General features: G+C 40.3%; 1 protein-coding gene across 1 annotated transcript; it reads right to left on the minus strand.

Moving 5' to 3' along the window:
* Positions 1 to 645: 645 nt before the first annotated feature.
* TNMD (tenomodulin) lies at positions 646 to 19,961 on the minus strand. The gene is made up of 7 exons (XM_070291061.1): positions 19,674 to 19,961; positions 19,373 to 19,504; positions 8,886 to 9,026; positions 8,574 to 8,675; positions 3,278 to 3,431; positions 1,482 to 1,651; positions 646 to 1,024 (listed from the first exon to the last, which is right to left on the minus strand). The coding sequence occupies exons 1-7, from the start codon at positions 19,719 to 19,721 to the stop codon at positions 815 to 817; spliced, it is 957 nt and encodes a 318-aa protein (XP_070147162.1). The 5' UTR covers positions 19,722 to 19,961; the 3' UTR covers positions 646 to 814.
* Positions 19,962 to 20,761: the final 800 nt, after the last annotated feature.

Consider the following 20,761-nt stretch of genomic DNA (forward strand, 5'->3'; position numbering starts at 1 on the left):
GCCTTACCCCTCTTTTAAGAACGTGCCATACTGCTGGTTTCTTGTGGTTTTGGAGGAAAACAGCATTCTATTGGACTCCTCACCTCAGTAATGTCCTATAATGCCTGTTTCTGTGAATGATATTTATGGGTCCCCATTTTCCAGGCTTATTGCCTTGGAAAGTTATGTAACCAGACACTGAAAGATATAAAGTGTTGAATTTGTCCAAAATTGAGTGCTTATTCACAGGAAGAGAGCCTGGGACCATTTTTGCTAGGTTAGCTTTCTCCTTTGCTGAGTCTGAGCACTTGGAATATTTTAGTGTTGGCCTGCTGTGTCTCACTGCCTGTCCAGTGGCTTAAGAGATGCTTAACTAAGTCCACAATAGGTCTCTCAGATAATGAAACACTGGGATATGCACAAAAGGACATGGTTTTAGGCATCAGTTATGGGGCCATTTTATCATCAGCCCCTATTTCCACTTTCTCATTGCAGCCCAGTAAAATACAATATTTGAGAATCTTTATGCTTTGCCCTTTCCTACACCCCAAACCTGATGAAATGCAAGTTTTCATCATCCTCCACGTGAGGCAGATCTGCTCCATTCAGTTGCAGGAAATATTCTTAGCAAACACTTACCCAGTGTGTTCAGCAGCAATCAGGCCATTGATGATGATGTAGAAATTTATTAGAACATGAAGAGAATTACCTACAAGCAATTCCGGAGTATTGGCTACCAGGAGCCAAATGCCTCATAGGCAGAAATTCATTGAATAGCATGCATTTGTTATATGTTGGCTGCCAGAAATTTAAGCACTCCAGCTCAGACTTGCTATTAAACCCTCCCTAGCATGCGGGCCACCCACCAGTTGCAAGGCATGATGACACGACAGATAACCCGCCCTCCTTGGTAGCAATATGGGTACGGGTAGTAACCTAGTAAAGGTTCACAGACGCGGCGACAGTAGCGGTTGCCTCGACGGCAGTAAATACAACAGTAACCTCTCTCATCCAACATGGAGTCAAATTCTATTCCATTTTCAGTCTGAAAGAAGAAGAAACCAGTGTTGGAGGGGAAGAGGTCCACCAAGCAGGGGAGGAATATGAAACTATAGGAGTTGGGGCCTGTTGAGTAATTAAGTTCCTGAGCCTGATCTTGGAGATATATCAATGGGCTAGATCAAGATTGATTTTGGTTTTCTTAATTTAAATTTTTAAAAAAAACTTAGTTTTATTGAAATAGAGTTGATTTACAATGATTCAATTATACATGTATTTATATATATTCTTTTTCATATTCCTTTCCATTATCATTTATCATGAAATATTGACAAGTTTGATTTCGAATGAGCCTTTTAGGTATTCCAAGTTTCTTAAATTTTATTTTATCATTGTTAAAACAATGACCATTCTCCTTTCAGTGACTTTGATCTGAGAAGTAGTGAGATTTGTGAAGGCTCTTTGTTTTTCCTCTAAACAAGAATATTGTGCACAGAACTCACATAGTCATTGATTGGGAGTTCTTCCTCACTTGCTGCTTGTCTGGTGTGACGGGTCTTCTCCACCTTCACTTGAGGGACCACCCACTGCTCGTTTTGTTCAATGCCTTTTTTTTCACTGGTAGGAAAGTGAAGGTCTTCACCATCCTCCTCAAAGTCTTGTAACTCTGAAACTAAGGTAATACGCACAAAGTTGTGATGCAACTGCTTTGCTTGGGGGACTCGCACTGGGGGATAGAGATTTTAATTGTGTCTTCTCACTGTCCTCATTTAGGTATGCATGAACCACTTTTCCAGGGTTCTGGAGCTGACATTTTAAGGAGGTCTTCCAAAAGAGATCTGACCATTCCTGTGTACACAGACACCTTTGCTCATTTGGCATCAAACACTTACTGTTTTGCCTTGTTAGCATGTTAAATTAAAAATTGAGGGCAGGAGACTTTGGTGTCTCCCACAATGATTTTACTCAAGGTTGGTGCTCAGTAAATATTTTTGGTTGCCTGATTTGATATAGTGTCCTCTGTCCTCCTTCCCCATCCCTTCTCTTTTCTGTGTTTAATGGTTTTTTTTTTAATTAAACTTTGTATTGACAAATTATCGTAGATTTATAGAAGAGTTGCTAAGGTGGTACAGAGTATCTGTATATCTTTTCACCCAATTTCCCCTAAGGTTAACATTTTATATAACCACAGTACAATGAGCAAAACTAAGAAATTAGCATTGGTACAACGTGTTGTTGTTTAGTCACTAAATCATGTCTGACTCTTCGTGATCCCATGGACTGTAGCCCACCGGGCTCCTTGTCCATGGGATTTCCCAAGCAAGAATACTGGGGTGGGTTGCCATGCCCTTCTCCAGGGGATCTTCCTGACCCAGGGATTGAACCCATGTCTCTGGTATTGCAGGCATTGGCAGGCAGATTCTTTACCACTGAGCCACCAGGGAAGCCCTTTATAGGTACAATAAAATTAACTAAACTACAAACTTTACTCAAATTTCATCATTATCTCCACTAACGTCATTTAGGAGAAGGATGTTGAAGCAGAAGTTGTAGTGTCCAATCCAGGAAACCACAATTGCTTTTTTTTTTTTTTTAAGGCCAAATAGTGCCAATAGATGCCTGCATTGATTAGATCCTTCTCTCTTGGGCAATATAGTAATCTATGCTGTCCAGAATGAGGGAGGCCAAATTCTATGCTAGTTAAGCAGAATAAGATGTCCAGGAACATTTGCCCTGTCTGTGGGCTGACTGGAAATTGAGATCTGGAGTCTTTAACTCTACCTTTAGCATCCAATTGCTTTTATACTGATTCCTAAAATAGTCACAAAGAAATTGGGATTGCAGTGACTGTCCTTTCTTCTGAGGAGAATGCCACCATTTGACATAGAAAATCCTTCCTGAGACAATAGGGCATTACTTTGGCTCTTCTCTCCTCTGTTCTTGGATTGGGCACACAGTGATTTGAGCCATAGTTTGGTAGCCCGACTGCAATGAATATAGATGTACAAAGAGAGACAGATTAGCTTTTTGCTATCACTGCTCACATTGGGGTGGCGTTACCTTTGATGGGATATTTAATAGCCTGTCAGCATTAATTTATCTGATTTATAACTTGGCTGTGAAAAATCTCCTCCTCACTGGCTGTCAGCATACACAGTTTCATCTAAGAAAATACAAGCTTATCATTTGTTTTCCTAGAAATGTAGTCTCTGAATGCTGGTAACATTAACCTGTTACTGACTTTGGAAAGCAGAGGATGAAGAGGAGGAGGAGGAAGAGGAGGAGGGGAAAGCCATACCTGCTATTAGAGTGGGATTGATCCAATACATGGTCACATTATCACAAATCTCCAGAATTTTGGAATTTTTAAGAAAGTCTCGGTTTTCAATAGGTTTTTCTGCTGGGACCCAAATCACTGACTGTTCAAAGAAAGTTGTGGTAATTTCTTCATTCTGAGAGAAGACAGTTGTTTAGGGTGGGGATAGACAGAGAAATTAATAAAATGAGTGAGAAATTATGGGATACTGGAAAACACCATATTTCAAATCTGACTAATAATTATAGTCCCAGAGCTTCCGGTGAAGTAGCTCTCTGCCACGCATACAGTAGGTGCCTTTGGGAGAGTTAGCAACTGGTTCCTCCTTCTCCCTTCTAACAGTAAGTCTGCTCACTGAAACAGCAGCCTTCTCTGCTCAATTTCTCTTAAAGTCAGGAAGGCTGTCCGTCATTTTCTGGGTCTCTCACTGGGCCAAGTATGTTTTAATTTGGCCTTCTGGAACCCTGAGTGACTTATGTTTGTGTTCTTTTAAATGCGTGTTGTGTGTGCATGCTCAGTCACTTGGGTCATGTCTAACTCTTTGTGACCACATGGACTGTAGCCCACCAGGCTCGTCTGTCATGGGATTCTTCAGGCCGGAATTCTGGAGCGGGTTGCCATGCCTTCCTCCAGGGAATCTTCCTGATCCAGGGACTGAACCTGCATGTCCTATGTTGCTTGCATTGCAGGCAGATTCTTTATCTGTTGACCCATGGAGGAACCCCTTGGATGTTGTGAGTGCCTGCCTTATTTTAGGCTTATGACTAGGATTGCAAGTTGAATTTGATCACAAGCTGAAAAACACTCCTATAATCCAAATTGGTGAAATCAGTTAAGTAGTACCAGGACCTAATATTTTGGTTTTCAAGATTGCCTGTTAAAGGTATATAGTACCAAACATGTCTTTATTTTTTGTTTGTTTCGAAGTCAAGTCTCTAACTTGTGACTACAAGGCCCTTACTACTGTTTTACTCTTTTCATTCTAGATGCTTGGAGTTTGTCTGACAGAATGGTTTTTATTTAGGCAATTTTTTTTTTTGTCAAGAACACTACCTTCTTTTCTGTTTATCATGTTGGAAGTAGTTGTCTTGTATACCTAGCTCTTTTAAAACGTATATTTTTAAAAAATTTACTTATTTGGCTGCATCAGATCTTAGTTATGGCACATGAGATCTTTGATCTTTGAGGCATGCAAACTGTTAGTTGCAACATGCGGGATCTAGTTCCCTGACCAGGGATCGAACTCATGCCCCCGCATTGAGAGTGTGCAGTCTTAGACACTGCACCACCAGGGAAGTCCAGTATACTTATCTCCTAATCATTTGTCTCTTGGGCCTTGACGCTTTACCCTGTACTCTGAATTAGGCTTTTCCCTTTCTCTTTTGTTTCTCTCTAGTTTTATGGTTTCACTGTTTTTATTCTTTGAAATATGGCTATGTGTAATTTTTTTCTCCTAGTCATTTAAAACTCTTCATCTTAGCTCCTTTGCCCTGGAGTTTGTAAAGACCTTGGTATGCACTGAAAGGGACTGTATAGAATGAGGTTGGTACACTGACTAGCTTTGATAGCAAAATCAGGGCTATTTATATAACTGTTCTGCATATTTAACATGTACAAACTATGCATACAATGGTGAGGGAAGTACAGAATAAAGGGTTTTTGTCATTCAGGACTACAAATTTGTCTCAGAAAAAAATCTGTAGCTTGAGTATAAAAAATAGAATTTTCTTGAAGATAAAGCAATTTCACTATCATGAAATGAATACTTAATGTTATTTAGACAATCTGGCAGAATTAACTGAAAAATAAATTATGACCAAAATTAGACATTAGGGACCTTTACCTTTAACCTTTATGGGGGCAGCATCACATGTGGAAACTTGGTTCCCTGACTAGGGATTGAACCCATGCCCCTTCAGTGGAAGTGCAGAGTCTTAACCACTGGACACCAGGGAAGCCCCTGCCTTTAACTTTTTCAGAAGAGAAATCTTGTCATGTCAGTATGGAATGTCATTGTTGGCTGGCCCAACTCAAAGGCTTACATTATTTTCTGTAAAAAGCAGCATGTGATATTGGATATAATAGCTTTTTATCTTATTCATTCTCCTTTCATCTAAGTTGCTCTGTTCCTCAGATGCATCCAAATTGAGTGTGTGTTATTAACTCAGTCATGTCTGACTTTTTGTAACCTCATGAGTTAGGGTGCACCAGGATCCTCTGTCCATGGGATTTTCCAGGCAAGAATACTGGAGTGGGTTGCCATCCCCTTTTCCAGGGGATCCTCCCGACCCAGGGATTGAACCTGCGTGTCTTGCATTGCAGGCAGACTCTTTACCATCTAAGCCACTAGGGAAGCATCCAAATTAGGCTTATTTAAAAAAAAAATCCCAAACTTTTCACTTGCCATAGACCTTGGGAGCAGAGCATTGTCTTTGGGGGAAATCCTTTTCTTAGAAATTCTAGGAACCAGAGTCTATAACTTCTCTGGACAAAAGGAGACTAATAGCATGTCTGTGGGAGCCAGTGGCAGCCATGAGACTTGGATAATGGAAAGTAAAAATGATCTCCATACCACCTCATCCCCCAAAATAATAAGAAGAGTAAAAGAAAAAGGTAAATGGGTAGATGAGAATTAAGATGGAGAGAGTTGGGCAAGAGAAAAATGTAAAAGAACCTAGGCGAGAGAGAAGAAAAAGAAAGAGGTATTTATAGTATATAGAGTGCTCTCTGTGTTATTGGCATAATTTCATTTTAGGTTTTCCAGTTAAGCACTAAGAAAACCAACCCAACCCATTTGTTTCTTCTGGCTACAGTCACAATACATCCTTAGCTAAGGTTCCACTCCTTCCTCCACTGACAGCAACATACCATAATTATTGTCAGGATATCATGGGAAAATGAAGAGTCTCCTGGGCTTTATTGATGGCTGTAGTTTAAGTAATAATCCTCCATCTCCCACTAGGCCTACAAGGGCCACTAAGCTGTTGCCCTGATGCCCTAGGTTATCTTACCCTGACCTAGGGGTGTGCTTTCAGAGAATTTGTATGACACTGTACTTCTCACCTTCTTTGCTTTTTATTTTCTTAGTGATATTAAGGGTAGATTATTCCATTAGCAGCCCAGCATATGAAATATTTTTTAATTTTTAAAAATATTTATTTACCTGGCTGTGCTGGGGGATCTAGCTGCCTGACCAAGGCTGGAACTCAGGCCCCTTGAATTGGGAGCGTGGAGCCTTAGCCACTAGATCACTAGTGTTAGCCGCTCAGTCATGTCCCTCTCTTTGCAACTCCATGGACTGTAGCCTGCCAGACTCCTCAGTCCATGAAATTCTTCAGGCAAGAATACTGGAGTGGGTTGCCATTTCCTACTCCAGGGGATCTTCCCAACCCAGGGATGGAACCTGGGATTCCCACATTGCAGGCAGATTCTTTACCATCTGAGCCACCAGGCAAGTCCCTTAATTTTAATTTTTTTTATTGAAGTATAGTTGATTTTGTGCTTCCCTGGTGGTTAATCATAAAGAACCTACCTGCCAATACAGGAGACACAAGAGATGTGGGTTCAGTCCCTGGGTCAGGAAGATCCTCCGGAGAAGGAAATGGCAACCCTCTCCAGTATTTTTGCCTGGGAAATCCCATGGACAGAGGAGCTTAGCAGGCTACTGTCCATGCGGTCACAGAGAGTTGGACATGACTGAGTGCACCAGTAATAGCAATATAGATGATTTACAATGTTGCATTACTTTCAGGTGTACAGTAAAGTGATTCAGCTATATATTTAAGTTATTACAAGATATTGAGTATAGCTCTCTGTGCTGTGCAATAGGTCTTTGTTGGTTATCTATTTTATATATGGTAATGTTGAACTGAAATCTTTATTTCTTATTTAAAACTTTTATATTTTGCATTGGGTTATAGTTGATTAACAGTGCTGTAATAGTTTTAGGTGAACAGTGAAGGGACTCGGCCACATATAGACATGTATCCCTTCTCCCCCAAACTTCCTTCCCATTCAGGCTGCCATATAATACTCAGAAGAGTGCTAGGTGCTATACAGTATATCCTTGTTGGTATCTATTTTGTATATAGTAGTGTTGAATTAAAATCTTTAGAATTAGTGAATGTCAAAGTTTGACAACAGCAGCAAGGATCCCAAGTGGCCTTGGGGCTTTTGATTTGGCAGGATTGATTTTGTTCTTCTAGCTCACCACTCTTACCAGAAATCTTTGGTTTGGAAGCAAATGTACACAAGCCATGTTAATGGCTGCGATCCTTAAGCTAATTTTTAATTTTTATTGAAGGATAGTTGATTTCCAATGTTGTGTTAGTTTCAGGTGTACAGCAAGGTGATTCAGCTATATATATATATATATATATATATATATATATATATATAAGTTGTTATAAGATATATAAGAGTATACACCCTTATGTTCATAGCAGCACTATTTACAATAGCCAAGACATGGAAGCGACCTAAATGTCCATTGACAGGTGAGTGGATGGAGAAAATGTGGTACACATATACAGTGGAATATTATTCAGTCATTAAATATGAAATAATGCCATTTGCAGCCACATGGATGGACCTGGAGCATTTACTGAGTGAAGTAAATCAAACAGAGAAAGAGAAATATCATGGCATCACTTACATGAGGAATCGAAAAAAATGATTAAAAAAACCCTGATTTTCAACATAGAAACCGATTCAGACTTAGAGAATGAATTTATGTTTACCAGGGGGCAAGGAACAGTTAAGGAGTTTGGGACTGCCATGTACACACCGCTATATTTAAAATGGAAAACCAACAAGAACTTACTCTAATAGCACAAGGAACTCTGCTCAATATTCTGTAACAACCTAATTGTGAAAATAATTTGAAAAAGAATAGGTATATGTGTATATATATATAACTGAATCACTTTGTTGTACACCTGAAACTACACAACGCTGTTAATCAACTGTACTACAATATAAAATAAAAAGTTAAAAAAAAAACTAAAACTAAAAAAAAAAGAAAAGTACAATGTTGGGCCTAAAAGCATATACTTTAGTTTTTGAAAGGTCTGAGTTCAAGATCCCAATCTGCTCTTCTCTAACTGTGTAACACTGGGCAAGTTACTTTTTGGTTCACATCTGAAAATGGGGACAATAATAGTACCTGTCTATAGCATCATTGTGAGAATCAAATGAGTAAAACATTTAGTACAAAGTCTGACACATAATTATTCCCCAACAAATTATGGCTTTTGCTACTACTATTATTCTTACATACCTCATCTATTTCTTCCTCTGGTTCAGAAAATTCAGGAATCACTTTAATCTGAGACTTGATGAAGCATTTTTGAAGACCTACAAAGTAAATGCCAGTGTATCCCTATAAAACAGACACAAAAAATAAGAAAACTTCCTGAAATAGCCACAATTAATGAGTGTCATGATTTGTCAGGGCCCTAGGCTGGCAAAATTTTAATTCAAAAGGAAAGCATTCTCTTATATTAAATGGAGGCTACAGGCTATTTTTAACTTGACTCAAGTGTTCTAATATTTTAAGTGGGAAGCCTTAGGGGGAAAACATCCAACTTACATTTTTAAAGTCATGTACTTCCAATGTTTCATCAGTGCCATTTCCACTTCTGAATATTTCAGTTCTGGTAATGGGATCAATTTCCATGTAAATCTTCTTCTTCTCTCCATTGCTGTAGAAAGTGTGCTCCATGTCATATGTCTGGGAGAACAAAGGAAAACAAGCTGTAAAATACTCAGTATGACCACCAATGCAGGTAGATGTAAGAAACTTGGGTTTGATCCCTGGGTCAGGAAGATCCCCTGGAGGAGTGAATGGCTACTCACTCCAGAATTCTTGCCTGGAGAATCCCATGGACAGAGGAACGTGGCAGGCTGCAGCCCACAGACAGGGTCACAAGGAATCGGACACAACTGAAGCAACTTAGCACACACACAGAGATATCTGTTCATGGTGGTGGTGGTTTAGTAGCTAAGTTGTGTCCGATTCTTGTGATCCCATGGACGGTAGCCTGCCAGTCTCTTCTGTCAATGGGATTCTCCAGGCAACGATACTGGAGTGGGTGGTCATTTCCTCCTCCAGGGGATCTTCCCCATCCAGGAATCGTCTCCTGCATTGCAGGCAGATTCCTCACCACTGAGCCACTAGGGAAGCATGTTCGTTCATAAGACACTTTAATTGGGTAATATCTGGGGCACCTTCTTTTTCCAGAGCCTTTGTAGAGAGGTGTTGTTTCAGCAGCTTGCTGTTGGGAATTCTCTGAGACTTGAGATTAAAGTGAGGTGTTTTTTGGCACTAGAGCTGATACGGGGATCCCTTGAGAATTAGTATTTTGTATTCAAGCCAAGTTGTTGAACTAATTACTAAGAATTCCAACAGTTTTTCTTGGCACCCTTGACTAAATAGCAAATGATATTTTGCAAAGCAGTCTATAAGGTGCTTTTCCGTTATGGTAAGAAGAGGAACCGCCAAAAACCTCTACTGCTGCTTTGAACTGCCACTTCCCTTTCTAAGTACTCAAGGGTCACCCACTTTCTTCCTGTGAAATTCAGTAGGGCTGAGAAAGAGATTTGAACAGATTTAGAATGCTTAGGTATTGCTCTTTATCTCCTTATCTACCCAGAGCTTTAATATTGCCTTACCAGTCTTGGATATGTCCTCTTTAAACACTGAAGACCATTGTCTTTGGCGAATATTAAGTAAAAGTCTTACCCCGACCTCAACTGCTTCTTTTTGTCCTTTAAACTCCAGGAAAGATTTACTGCCTTCCCCTAACCTTCTCTGTTATGGGCTAACAAAATCTATTCAGTTTATTACTGAATTCTCTTTTCCAAACTCGATTCAGCTGACTTTAAGTCTTTAGGTTCTCCTGCATATAGAATTTAATAACCATGAATTGTAATATGCACTATGTAATATGGTATCTTCCAAGAAGAGCTCCTTGGAAAAGCTAAATATCAGGTTACCCCTGAATGGTTGAAACAAAACCCCAGACTCTCTGCGAACCTCTAAAAGAGATCATTCTAAGGACCAAAAGGCCCAGGCCCATAGAGTATCCCAGTCTATTAACAAGCCCATTGCTTATAACTGAGGACATGTTACATTGTTGTTGTTCAGTTCTATGTCGTGTCTGACTCTGTGGGAACCTGTGGACTGTAGCCCGCCAGGCTCCTCTGTCCATGGAATTCTCTAAGCACGAATCCTGGAGTAGGTTGCCGTTTCCTTTTCCAGGGGATCTTCCCAACCCTGGGATCAAACCTGGGTCTCCTGCATTGCAGGCTCATTCTTTACCGCTGAGCCACCAGGGGAGCCAGATGTGTTTACAGCTAGAAGCATAAGAAAAATTTGAAGGAATTTGCTGTCACAAACCAGGCCAGCCCTGATGGTGCCATGTGGAAGTCTATCTTATCCTTGTTGTTAGGAGGCCTTTTGCTATCATGTTTCTTCATATTCATTTTTCCTTATGAAAAGCATTTGGTAAACTGAAAGCCTGAAAAAGCAAGTCATCCGCAGAGCCAGCATTGCTTTCTAATGATTCTGTTCCCAGTGGCAGTCTTTTAGAGCTTGCACTGGGTTGGGTTGTTTTTTAGTGTCTACCAGTGTCTGTGACTGAATGTTAGATTAACCTGGTCAAATTTTCCTTACCTCAAGTAGAAAAACAAGTTGGAATGGCTTGTAGAGGCACTGTTACCTCAAATGTGAAAAGTTGATTTAGTCACTGAATAGGAAAGCAAGAAACAATGATATTGACCTCTTTGCTGCCCTACAGTAAATTAGACATGGTCAGAGCTGAAACATTTGTTGAATATATTTTTCCCACCAATGGCAAATTCTTGTCTTCCTAAAGAGATTTGAGCATTGGCAAGGTCTTTTAAGAGACAACATTTTTTTTTTAATTTTTATTTTTACTTTATTTTACTTTACAATACTATATTGGTTTTGCCATACATTGACATGAATCCGCCACGGATGTACATGAGTTCCCAAACATGAACCCCCCTCCCACCTCCCACCCCATATCATCATTTTAAAAGGGGAAGGAAAACACTATTTAGAACTTTACAGCAACTGCAGAGTTAACACAGTAAGTCTGACTTGGTTTGTGACAGGTAGCAAATTCCCTTAGACTTGTTATTTGCTTCTAGTTATAAATTTGTTCTAAGTTGCAGCTCTGCGGCCAGCCCGAGAAACTTCTACCTTATGGCAACAAATTGAGCTCTCAGTGGGCCTGACCTAAGTAGAGGAGAGAGGTATCTAATGCAGATTCAGCTTTGTCAGATTTCCCAACAGGGCGGAATTTCTTTAGAAATACTATCCATTGCTGAGACAAATGTCGACACCACCAGTCACTGGGGGTGGGGTGGGGTGTTTGTTTCATCAGTAGCACAACTGATGGATTATTGCACGGAAAAATGAGGTTAGAGACTAGGGGATGTTGGAACGCTGCCTACCTGGGCAAAAGAGAAAATACAGGCTGTATTTTCAATCATTGGGAGAAGACTATGGAAGCATACTGGTGACATTTAGGATTTCAGTGTACTTCTGTGGAATGAATTTTCCTGCACTGTTGGCAATGCACTTCACTTGGACACCTTGCTAGATGAAAACTATTGGAAACTGCCAAGCTCAGCAGATCCTGATTATTTTCAGCATTCTTTCAAAGAGTTTTGTTATTGTTGTTGGGGGAGGAGGCGTCCATTCTGATTGTAATTATTAACCAGCATGTTGCCTTTTTGTTAATAATGATAGTGGGATCAGAATGACTTCATTTATATGTTAATTCTGGGTGGGAGGTGGGGGCTATATATTCACTCAAATGGAATTCCATTATCAAAGGTGTCCTTTTGGAACAAACTTTGTCTAGGAAGATGATGCTGGTGGCCCACTTTGGACTGCTTAGGGGTGAGTTTGAGCAAATCCAGACGTACTGTCTTGTCCGAGTCCCCATGGAGCACATTGCTTAACTGGCCCACATGAAGACTGAGCTCATGCCTTTGGCTTTAGAAGTACTTTTCTTTCTACTAAGCTCACTGGCTAAGGGGCTAAGGGTCTTTTTGGAGATGAAGGAATAAATGATTTTGTCCACTCTGGGTGTAAACTAAAGCAGAGACAGGATGACTTGTCTGAGAGAAGTGTGAGTGGGCTCCTCGTAGCTCATTGCAGACTGCCTCCAAGTCAGCTTTATTCCAGGAATGACAGAGCAGGGTCAGAGTATGATAAGAACACTTCTGCCAAACTGGCAAATTAGGGCAAGTTAATCTTTGGTGCTTCTAATTTCCCTTTTCTGTACTTTTTATATCCTGTTCTTTTTATGCCTTTCTATCCCTTCCTCCTCCTCTGATTTCCCTCTATTCCTCCGTTTCCTGTCTAGACATCTAGGAATTTTGTGATTTTTCTGATACCTTATATCAAAGAAATCTATCTGGCAAATGATCTCACACTAAGATATTAGTGATGGGCATTTGTTTAAAAAATTGAGTTTGATACTTAACTCAAAGGAAAGAATTATTACTGGAGGATTTTAAACACAATGGCAACAAGAATAAGAGATATTTTAAGGGCATCTTTCCTGCACCACTCAAATGGGCTCCAGCTCCATCCACAGGTAAGGCTGATCTCAAATATCAAGGACCAGAACGCTGGAGTGGGACAGGTAAACCAATGGGATGGGATACGACTCAGAAGTAAAGTGAGAGAGAGATGTGGTGAAATCCAAGGAGTGAGGGATATAAGAGGACTTGCACTGATAAAACATGGAGAAAACACAGACTCATTTCTCTTCCTTGCCCAGGAATTGTTTCCTCAGTGCGGTTAAATCCTCCACTCAGGCAGCAAATGAGCCCTAACATCCCTCTTTCACAGTTTGCTGTGCTTTCTGGCCTCCATTTGTGACAATCTCTGAGATAAGAAAAAAAAAAAAAAAGCTTTTTATAAAGAGTGAGGCTGCCTGAGCCCTCAGTGTAATAAATCTGTTTGGGGGCAAGTAGCTTTAGCTTGTCCTATAAAAGTATCTGAGCACATTTGGCTTAAGTTTGTTTTTTTTTGAAGCCTGTGATTAATCTAGCTGTTCTCTCCACTGTCCTTCTTTACTGTCTATTTATGAGGTACACCCTCCAAAGGTGAAATATATGCTCAGAATAGCTGGCTAGCAGATGTTAGGCTGGAAGGAAGGGAAGGGAATGTATTGTGCCATATTATTACAGGAACTAGCCTGTGGGAATTAAAGGGCCTCTGGGTATTTCCTTAACTAACACAGAACAGACACATTGTTTCTTATGCAAAGTTGGACTTCTGTATCTTCAATCACCAGTTCTCACCCCTGAAAAAAAAAATTGGCTAGGCAGCACAGACATTCCTCTTTTTCAAAAAAAAATAAAAAAAACACACACACACAAAAACACACAAAAACAAAACCCACATTTCTTTCTTCTAGAGATTCAAGCTGACTTGGAAGATTTTCCTACCCACTACCCTTACCACTCCTTATTCTTAAATGCAGCTGAAGAATAGTGGGAAAAAAAATCTCTAGATCAGTTTCTAGTCCTAGCCTCAACTCTGCCACTTACAAGCTGTGTGACTTTGGACAAGTCACCAAATGTCTCTGGAGGCTTGGGTCCCATCTTTATCTCCCACCCCTTGCCAGATGCAATGTTGAATAGTTGACAAAATTAATTGTCTTTTTAAATTGAAGTATAGTTTATTTTATCCTCTAGAGTAGGAAAATGCAAACTGCTCCATTATTTTTGCCTGGAAAATTCCATGGACGGAGGAGTCTGGTGGGCTACAATCCATGGGGTTGTAAAGAGTCGAACATGAACAACTGAGCCACTGACTGATAGACTGGTAGCTACAACTAACAAGGTTGTGTTAGTTTCATGTGTGCAGGAACGTGATTCTGCTTTTTACATTCTTTTCCATCATAGAATATTACAAGATATAGAATATATATATATATATATATATATATATATATATATATATATATACAAGACAGAGAATATATAGAGTATATCCCTGTGCATACAGTAGGTTCTTGTTGTTAATCTATTTTATATACAGTAGTTTGGCAAAATGAACTCTTCAGATTTGGTAGACAGCGGTCAAGCTGAACCGTTGAACTACTACTACCTGTTGATTCCTAAGCTCCTTCCTTACAGTGGCCGCAGCCCCTCTCTTAGCCACTAGAGGACAGCTCCCTTTGAAGACCTAGGGCTTTTCTGGCTGGTACCATGTAATTTGCCCGCAATGCTGCCTTGGGAGAATAAGGAGACTGAATACAAATGTGTTCCTAGCAGCCAGAGTCCTAAACTACGTGACTGATGCGGACCCTCCACAACACAGAGTGAGAGCTGACCCAAGACAGTTTCTAGACAACGGTGGACTTCAATTTTGCATGGTTTGGGAGGAAAATAAAATTTTAAAATGCTGACATGGCACCATCTGGTAAAATTCCGTTCCCCTGCTAAAGAGATTCCAGCTCCACCTTTCACGTGAGAGGATGAAATGCTTCTCCAGACCCACATTCCACCCACCAAACTGTGGAAAGCCCACGGAACTCAGGGAAGAAAGTTGTATCCCCCGTGTGCCTACAAGGGGAATGAAGAAAGTTGGCCCCTGGCCAATACTAGTATTAGAGAAATAGGCACAAAAAAGCCAGATCCTGACTTATCAGGAAAGTGCTTTTTCTGAGCAAAGGATTTTCAGGCTAGAATGCTGTTGGGTTTGCAGTCCTGAGTGAAACTCTTTGAATTGTCATCTGCAGTTGAGGTGAGGGGGAGGGCAGACAGATGCCCACCTATCCTAACCATTCTCATTTCATCCTGTTTATATGCAGGAGCTGAGGGGACATCCCCAGGAATCTGCAGATTGTCATGTGGGCCTTAGGACTTAGGCTTTCCAAATAGCCCTAAAATCACCAGGCCGTTCCTATATATGGCAGGAAGGGCAGACTTTCATTATTTAGTTTATTATTCTTCTGCCTCATTCTACAAAGGATTGGAGGGAGGATAGGCTACAAGGTCTGTGCTATATCTATCAACTGTTGGTTTAAAAGCTGGGATTTTTCTGCCTTGTTTTTTCCATATTGAATGAATTAGCTGGAGAGTTGATTTCTCCTTGTTTCAAGTTCAATGTGTGATACAGGGAGCCTTAAGCAAGAATGTATCTCTAGGGAATTTGCTTCAAAGATGGCTGGACAGTCACTGCATGGAAGTGGAGCCTTGTGATGCCCTCTTGAAACCTCTGGGACTGAATAGATGCCCTCTGCTCGGTTTAAGAAAGCTGAGTATAGAACTCAATTGACTGGCTTTCATTCAGCTCAAGTGGCTTCTATATGTGGCCGTGGGTTGGGGATCTGTAGCCTGTAAGGGAGTGCAGCAGTTCTCTCAAAGTTAGTCTTCCTTGTTTCACTTTATTTTCATCCCTTCCTCTTTTACGTGTGCATGCGCTCATGCCTGAGGTGTTAGCTCACTTCCCATTTCAGATCAAAAATCTGGATCTTTTGTCCACATCAAGGTGGGAGGTAATGGGAGGAGGAGGGGAGAACTTACTGGCATGGAAATGTCAACACCAGATGTGGAATGTTAAATAAACACTTTATTATAAGCAAATGTCAAAAAGCAAAATAAAAATGAGGTGTGGTTGGAGGCTAGAGGAGCAAACATTAAAAACTTGGAGGGAGTCCTGGGATGCCAAACACATCACTGTCATCCATGAGCATAACAGCATCACCGGTTCTCCCCACCAAGGTCCCCACAGTCTCCATAGGTCCCACAGTCTTGTAAAGGAAAGTCCAGAAGATCCTGGGTTTTCGTCTGCTAACTGATGATTCTTGCCAGGCCATACTCTTAAGGGGAGCCTCTTTAATTTGTGCAAGATGGCTGAATCATTTTCCCCTGCAAATCTTCTTCCAAGACTAGTCTGACTTCTCTTCACTTCCCAGCATTCACTAAGTCCTCTCTGAGGCAGCCTTATTAGCAGCCCTAGCCATTGGAAACCTAGATGTTCCCTGGGGCTCTTTGTCTGGGAATTGAAGGTAGTGGACTTAGTGGAGCATCCACGTCTCCAACTGGTTCCTCGGTTTGCAGTGGACATAACCTGGTCTTCTGGGGCAAGGCCTGGACTTCAATATCAAAGGCAATAAATCACAACTCCCCATTGGAATGGAGAACAAATAACCTTTGCTCACGGCAGAAAAAGTTACCCCAGGAGACACCTATTTATTATATCTTACCAGATTGCTTTGTGTTCATTTCTGAGAATTCCTTTGCTAAAAAGTTACATACTCAAATGGATTACTTCTTGAGAGATTTGGTTCTTGATAAACTTTATTTGGTAACATACCCTACCTCGTCTTTGCCCACAGTGACAAGATTTGACATTTGCTTTGAGGTAATCACAGGATTGCATTAAAAAGCAAACTGGAGTGAGAAGCAAAGATGATATAATACAAAAGCAGAGGTGACCATGGGCTCTCTTAGTGAGCTTGACACCTTGTCAGATTAAAGCAAGGTCCCCACATAGTCATTTACAATTACACTGAGACAAATAGCACTGTAAGTTTAGGAAAGTGCAAACTTTTTCAGAATAAGATTTGCAATTACAATGGCTACAATAGAACCAGAAAAGTCATATAGCCCCATATTTAGGCAGAAACATATTGCTGGCTGGAAGGGCCAGTGACTGACCACACCCAGTTAAGTACATTACGGTCATGAAGGGCAAACAGCTTAGTCTCCTCTTGTGCTTTGCTCAGTCAATTTAGTTGTGGCCAACTCTTTGAGACCCTAGGAACTGTAGCCCACAAGGCTCCTCTGCCCATGGGATTCTTTAGGCAAGAATGCTGGAGTGGGTTGCCATGCCCTCCTCCAGGGGATCTTCCTGACCCAGGGACTGAAACTGTATCTCCTGCATCTCTGCGATTGCAGCCGGATTCTTTACCTCTGAGGCACTGGGGAAGCCCAATCCTTCTCTAGCCCATCTGTAATTGTCAAGAGGACCCAAGATTCAATTTGTGGGGAGCGTGTCACCTTGGGAATGAGTTATGTAATAGCAAAATGGGATCAGAATGTATCTTGGCACTCTTATTTATTTACTATGTCTTTCCTGATCTTAATTGCTTTGCCGACTTTGCTAGTCCCAACGTTAGATGGCTTCTCTAGGAAAACACGTGAACAGAAAGTATTTGAGAAGCAGAGAACAGTGAGAATGATAAGAGAAAAAGCTAACTATATGCAATGGATGATGCAAAAAAATCCTTTCTGGAACAAGGTATTAAAAAAAAAAAAAACAAGCAAAGAGAGTTCACTATTCTTTCTCCCGTTTAAACTTGATAAGGTAGCCCCTGGGACTAAATGAAAGTCAGCGTGGCAGCAGAGGTGAAGAATCCAAAGATTGCTATGTCTTACTTCTCTGATTTTTTTTTTTTTTTAAAGACACTTGTCCAGTTGACTTTTGGCTCAGCTGGTAAAGAATCCGCCTGTAATGTGGGAGACCTGGGTTGGGAAGATCCCCTGGAGGAGGGAAAGGCTACTCACTCCAGGATTCTGGCCTGGAGAATTCCGTGGAATGTATAGTCCATGGGGTCGCAAAGAGTCGGACACGACTGAACGACTTTCACTTTCACTTTTCACTTTGCAGTTGACTTTCTATTTTCTATACCCCAGTGTCCTTCCTTATTAATCCCTATTATTTCCTTTTTGCTCCTCTCACTCCTTTGGCTCCTAATGGTTCACGCTCAGCCACTTCACTTGTGTCCGATTCTCTGTGACCCCCATGGACTGTAGTCTGCCAGGCTCCTCTGTCCATGGGATTTTTCAGACAAGAATACTGGAGTGGGTTGCTGTGCCCTCCTCCAGGGGATCTTCCTGACCCAGGGATCAAACCTGCACCTTCTGTGTCTCCTGCATTGCAGGTGGATTCTTCATCGCTGAGTCACTGGGGAACCCCCTAGTGGTTCAGAACAACCATTATTTTCTTCTTCCCTTCCCCATTATTTCATCCTGCCTCCTGGATGTGTGCCTTTCCCTTCCTATGTCTGTTACCAAATAATTAATAACAGTGGTAATAATAGCAACATCCTACACCCTGAAAAAAATGTGATAAAGCCAGAAAACCATCTTCACACTTTACAGCTTGTAAATTGATTAATTCTCTTTCAAATGGAAATTGTTGGCATGAAGGGGCTATGATTTTCTTTGAGTCACAGCTAAACTTGCTCATTGTGTATGAGCCCAGGGGTGACAATAACACTAAGGTACACTAATATCAACTACAATGGCCTGCCAAGTTTCACTAAGCCTAATATCAGAAGCATTCTGAGACATCTGTGATTAATGACTTAGTGTCACTTTTCTACCTTGTGGCATTACTATCTCACCAGGACAACAACAACTGTGGCTAAACCCTAACATAACACTAACCTGTGGTGAGAAGCTGAAAAGCTCTAGTTGGTTTTTTTTTTTTCTTTTGAGTCACAAATAAATGTGAACTCAGGTATGAGAATTACTCCTTCTGAAAAGGAGTTTGCTGCCTGTCCTCACAGCAGATGCATTGTCAGAAACGTAATCCCTGAAAATATTTTGCTGCCATTTCTGGTGGTTTCTTCTTATGTGGTAGCATAATTACTTTTCCATCAGTTTCTGCCCAGATAATTGAAAGAAAGATGAAAACTATTTTTTCTTACAGTAAGAATTTTTCTTCTAGGAGGAACTTTAACTCCTTAAAATCAAGCATTAAAAAAAGAATGGAACTAATTTTTCTTCTAGGAGGAACTTTAACTCCTTAAAACCAAGCATTAAAAAAGAATGGATAATTCTACATCTTATCATTACTAACTGAAATACAGAAAAAACTTTGTTTTCCATTGCTGAAATAATTAGGCAGAAAAAGAGAGAACCGAAATCTTGGTTCAGTTTTTCACATCACCAAAAAGTAAATGCAAAACAAACTTAGTGATTTTCATTTTCAGAGTAATATACATGTCAACCACTAATTAAATTCAATAAACTCAAAACAGAAACTTTGGATAATAGTGTGCATTTACTTACTTTTTTGGGTGTCTCAGGCCAGAAGTGCTTACTCCCCCAAAACAGGACAATTAGAGTTAAGGCGAGGATACCAAATACCAATCCACAAATCTTAAGTAATTTACATATCTTCTTGGATTTAAAAGCTTCTGCCTAAGCAAAATACAAAGAGAACCAAAAAAATAAATAAACAATAGCCTTTAAAAATGCAAACCATAATTCAAAGTCACTTTTAATTTCACTTTTTAATGTTCACATAGCAATACAATATCTCTGTAAAGCCATGCTTTTGCTGAAAAGGGAAAAATATGAATAAACTTACATTTAGAATGTGGCAGTCCTCACAGTTCTCTGGAGGATTCTTTGCCATGGTCTCTCAGCACACAGCACTCTTTCCCTGCTTTAGACCACTGCTGAGGTGGAGTTGCAAGTGAGTCGATTAACAGATGCCAGAGGAGAAGCTGAATTTATATGGCTCAAATATGTCATACCAGAGCCTGAGGGAGCCCAGGGGGCTCCTGTGCTGTGATTTGTTGCACTGATATACCCATATATGTATATAACTTCTGTGCACAGAATTCCATCCAGAATGGCAAAGACAGAAGGTTATAATGAAAACTATTGTCTTGGGGGTTGGTTTGGAAGGGGACCAAGCCTAGGACACTTTGAAATGATTTTTCACTATGAACTTAAAATATCAGTGGCAATGCATGCTGCATACTCGAGAAATAAGCAAACAAAACAAAGAAAGGAATGGAGACCTAATTTCAATTCCATTTGATCTAACAAATATTTGTTGCAAGGATATTAAATGTCAAGCACTGTGCTTACTATAGGAGATTCAGAAATGAATAAGATAGTGCCTTCTTCTCTATATTAAAGCTCTTTGAGGACTAAAATCAATATGTAGTCAACAAATTATAATTAAAAAACAAGATTTAAATGGTTAATGACAGATTATCTCTGTCTCTCTTTTCATTCTGTCTCTCTGATTATTTCTTTCCCTACATTCTCTTCCTTAGTCTGTTCCTTAATGTTGATATTCCTTATGATTCTATCACTGATGATCTTCTCACTCTATATATACCCTTCTTAGATGATCTCATCCACTTCTACAGTTTAAAATATAACTTACATACCAATGATTTCTAAATCTATACTTATAACTGCAATCTGACTTTTTAAAATATAAATTTATTTATTTTAATTGGAGGCTAATTACTTTACAATATTGTATCGCCAACCATCAACATGAATCCACCACAGGTATACACATGTTCCCCATCCTGAACCACCCTCCCTCCTCCCTCCCTGTACCATCCCTCTGGGTCATCCCAGTGCACCAGCCCCAAGCATCCAGTATCATGCATCGAACCTGGACTGGCGATTCATTTCACATATGATATTATA

Source organism: Ovis canadensis, chromosome X (genome assembly GCF_042477335.2).
Source record: "Ovis canadensis isolate MfBH-ARS-UI-01 breed Bighorn chromosome X, ARS-UI_OviCan_v2, whole genome shotgun sequence".
Taxonomy (NCBI): domain Eukaryota; kingdom Metazoa; phylum Chordata; class Mammalia; order Artiodactyla; family Bovidae; genus Ovis; species Ovis canadensis.

Bases quoted from the DNA above. Each gene is read 5' to 3' on its own strand.
- TNMD (XM_070291061.1), bottom strand. From the start codon at position 19,721: ATGGCAAAGAATCCTCCAGAGAACTGTGAGGACTGCCACATTCTAAAT. The intron at 19,505-19,673 runs GTAAGTTTATTC...TATTTTGCTTAG, and splicing joins AGGACTGCCACATTCTAAAT to GCAGAAGCTTTTAAATCCAA. The intron at 9,027-19,372 runs GTAAGTAAATGC...TTGTTCTCCCAG, and splicing joins GGCCTGAGACACCCAAAAAA to ACATATGACATGGAGCACAC.